The 2,116-nt window shown below is 58.9% G+C and overlaps 1 protein-coding gene across 1 annotated transcript; it reads left to right on the forward strand.

Annotated features, from left to right (window-relative positions):
• Positions 1–544: 544 nt before the first annotated feature.
• LOC104523757 (lysine-specific demethylase 2A-like) lies at positions 545–1,920 on the forward strand (the record flags this gene model as incomplete). The annotated part of the gene is made up of 4 exons (XM_010166447.1): positions 545–708; positions 1,036–1,194; positions 1,345–1,560; positions 1,739–1,920. Coding segments are annotated over 4 exons (721 nt in total), but the record flags the coding sequence as incomplete, so codon positions are not given.
• Positions 1,921–2,116: the final 196 nt, after the last annotated feature.

Raw genomic sequence — 2,116 nt, forward strand, 5'->3', positions numbered from 1 at the left:
CCGCTTTGATCAGCAGCTGGTGGGAATGGTGTGGTTGGAGGAGACTGTCCCCTCACCTGCCACCAGTGTGGCACCTTCAGGGACACAGCTGAGCTGCCATCAGGTCTTGGGTCTCCCCAGGCTCCCATGGGAGAGGAGGAGTTTCTGCCACCACTGTCACAGCTCCTGGTGAAGCAGTGAGCGCTGCCGAGGCCGTGGGGTGGGACCAGGCTGAGCGTTTCTCCTGCTGGGAGTGAGGATGCTGTAAAGATCTTTGCCCTGGCAGGAGGAGCACCCAGGAGGGGACAAGCAGGCAGCTGTGACTCAGAGCCTTGTTACGTGGCAGCAGAACCCTTCTGGGGCTGTTTGTGGACATCCCTGGGTGGCCAGACATGCTCAGCAATGTCCCCACGTGTTTGAGGAAACCTGGAGAAACCAGGCGAAGCAGCTTTGTGCTGTGGCCATGCCAGGGCTGGGCTCCTCCCTGAAGCCAGGCGACCTGCTGGCCATCTCTTGTCCCATGAGGTTCTCAGGGCTTAACTTTCCTCTTTGTCCTTGTCCCCAGGTGCTGTGACAAGAGATTGTGGACAAAGATAGATTTGAGCAGGTGCAAGTCCATCACCCCCCAGGCGCTGAGCGGTATCATCAAGAGACAGCCGGTCAGCCTGGACCTCAGCTGGACCAATATCTCCAAAAAACAGCTTACGTGGCTCGTCAACAGGCTGCCAGGTGAGCGTGGGCTGGGGAGGGGTCCCTGCCTCTGCCACCAACCTGCTTCCTGCTGGCTGGACCACGGTGAGAGACGGGCTCTGCACCCTGCTTGAAAACTCCTGGGTGCCTGGATTGTGTCACCCAGCAAAGCAGCTGATGGTGACATGGTTTCTCAGGGCTGTGTGTTAATCTCTCCTTCTTCAGAGCACCCAACTCCCCGTCCCACCCCAGGCAGGGAGGGGACCTGCTTCCTCCTGTGCCTGGAGAAAAGAGGGTTGAGATCTGAGCTGCCTCAGAGCTGACCCAGCCCGTTTGACTTGTTACCTCTCTCCCTTCTCCTGACAGGCCTGAAAGACCTCATCTTAGCAGGCTGTTCCTGGTCTGCGGTCTGTGCTCTCAGTACCTCCAGCTGCCCCCTTCTCAGGACCCTCGATCTTCGGTGGGCAGTAGGAATCAAGGACCCTCAGATCCGGGACTTACTCACGCCTCCGACAGACAAACCCAGTAAGCTGTTGGCCAGGCTGCCACGGGGTGGTGGGGAGCAGGAGGAGGTGGACATACTGTGTTTGGAGAGGAGAGATGATGCCAGATCTGTAATGTCCCAACTCAGCAAGGCAGATAGTCCAAGCTCAGCTTCTCCTCTCCTTTTTGCAGGTCAGGACAATCGCAGCAAACTCCGCAACATGATCGATTTCCGGCTCGCCGGCCTGGACATCACCGACGCCACGCTGCGGCTGATCATCCGCCACATGCCCCTGCTCTCCCGCCTCGACCTCAGCCACTGCAACCACCTTACGGACCAGTCAGCCAACCTCCTCACGGCCGTGGGCTCCTCCACGCGCAACTCCCTCACCGAGCTCAACATGGCAGGTGTGTACGCTGCTCTGGGTGGACCGAGCTGATCTCCCTCCACAAGCTCTGTCCTACCTGGACTTGCCATTGTAAAGCAGCTTCCTCCTCCTCTTCCTCGGAGGCTGAGTTGGGAGCTGAGCTCTGCCTTGGTGGAGGTGTTCAGCTCACTCTTCTTCTCATCTCCCCCCCCGCCCAGGCTGCAATAAGCTGACGGACCAGGCCTTGCTCTACCTACGCCGCATCTCCAACGTCACCCTCATCGACCTGCGAGGTTGCAAACAGATCACCCGCAAAGCCTGTGAGCACTTCATCTCGGACCTGTCCATCAACAGCCTCTACTGCCTGTCTGATGAGAAGCTGATCCAAAAAATCAGCTAGAGACCCTCCCCGGGACAGACTGAGGAGAAGGAAAAAAAAAAAAACCAACCAACCAACCAAGAAAGTCCATCCCCCCCCTCTCGGAGAGCTGCTCCTCCACCTCCCCACCTTGCTCTCTGTGTCCTGCCGCTGCCTCCCACCTGACTCGGCAGGCAGGGCCGCTGCTGGCCTCGCTCCGCCGTCCTTCCTCCTCCTC

This window comes from Antrostomus carolinensis, unplaced genomic scaffold (assembly GCF_000700745.2).
Source record: "Antrostomus carolinensis isolate BGI_N321 unplaced genomic scaffold, ASM70074v2 scaffold38620, whole genome shotgun sequence".
In the NCBI taxonomy this organism is placed as follows: domain Eukaryota; kingdom Metazoa; phylum Chordata; class Aves; order Caprimulgiformes; family Caprimulgidae; genus Antrostomus; species Antrostomus carolinensis.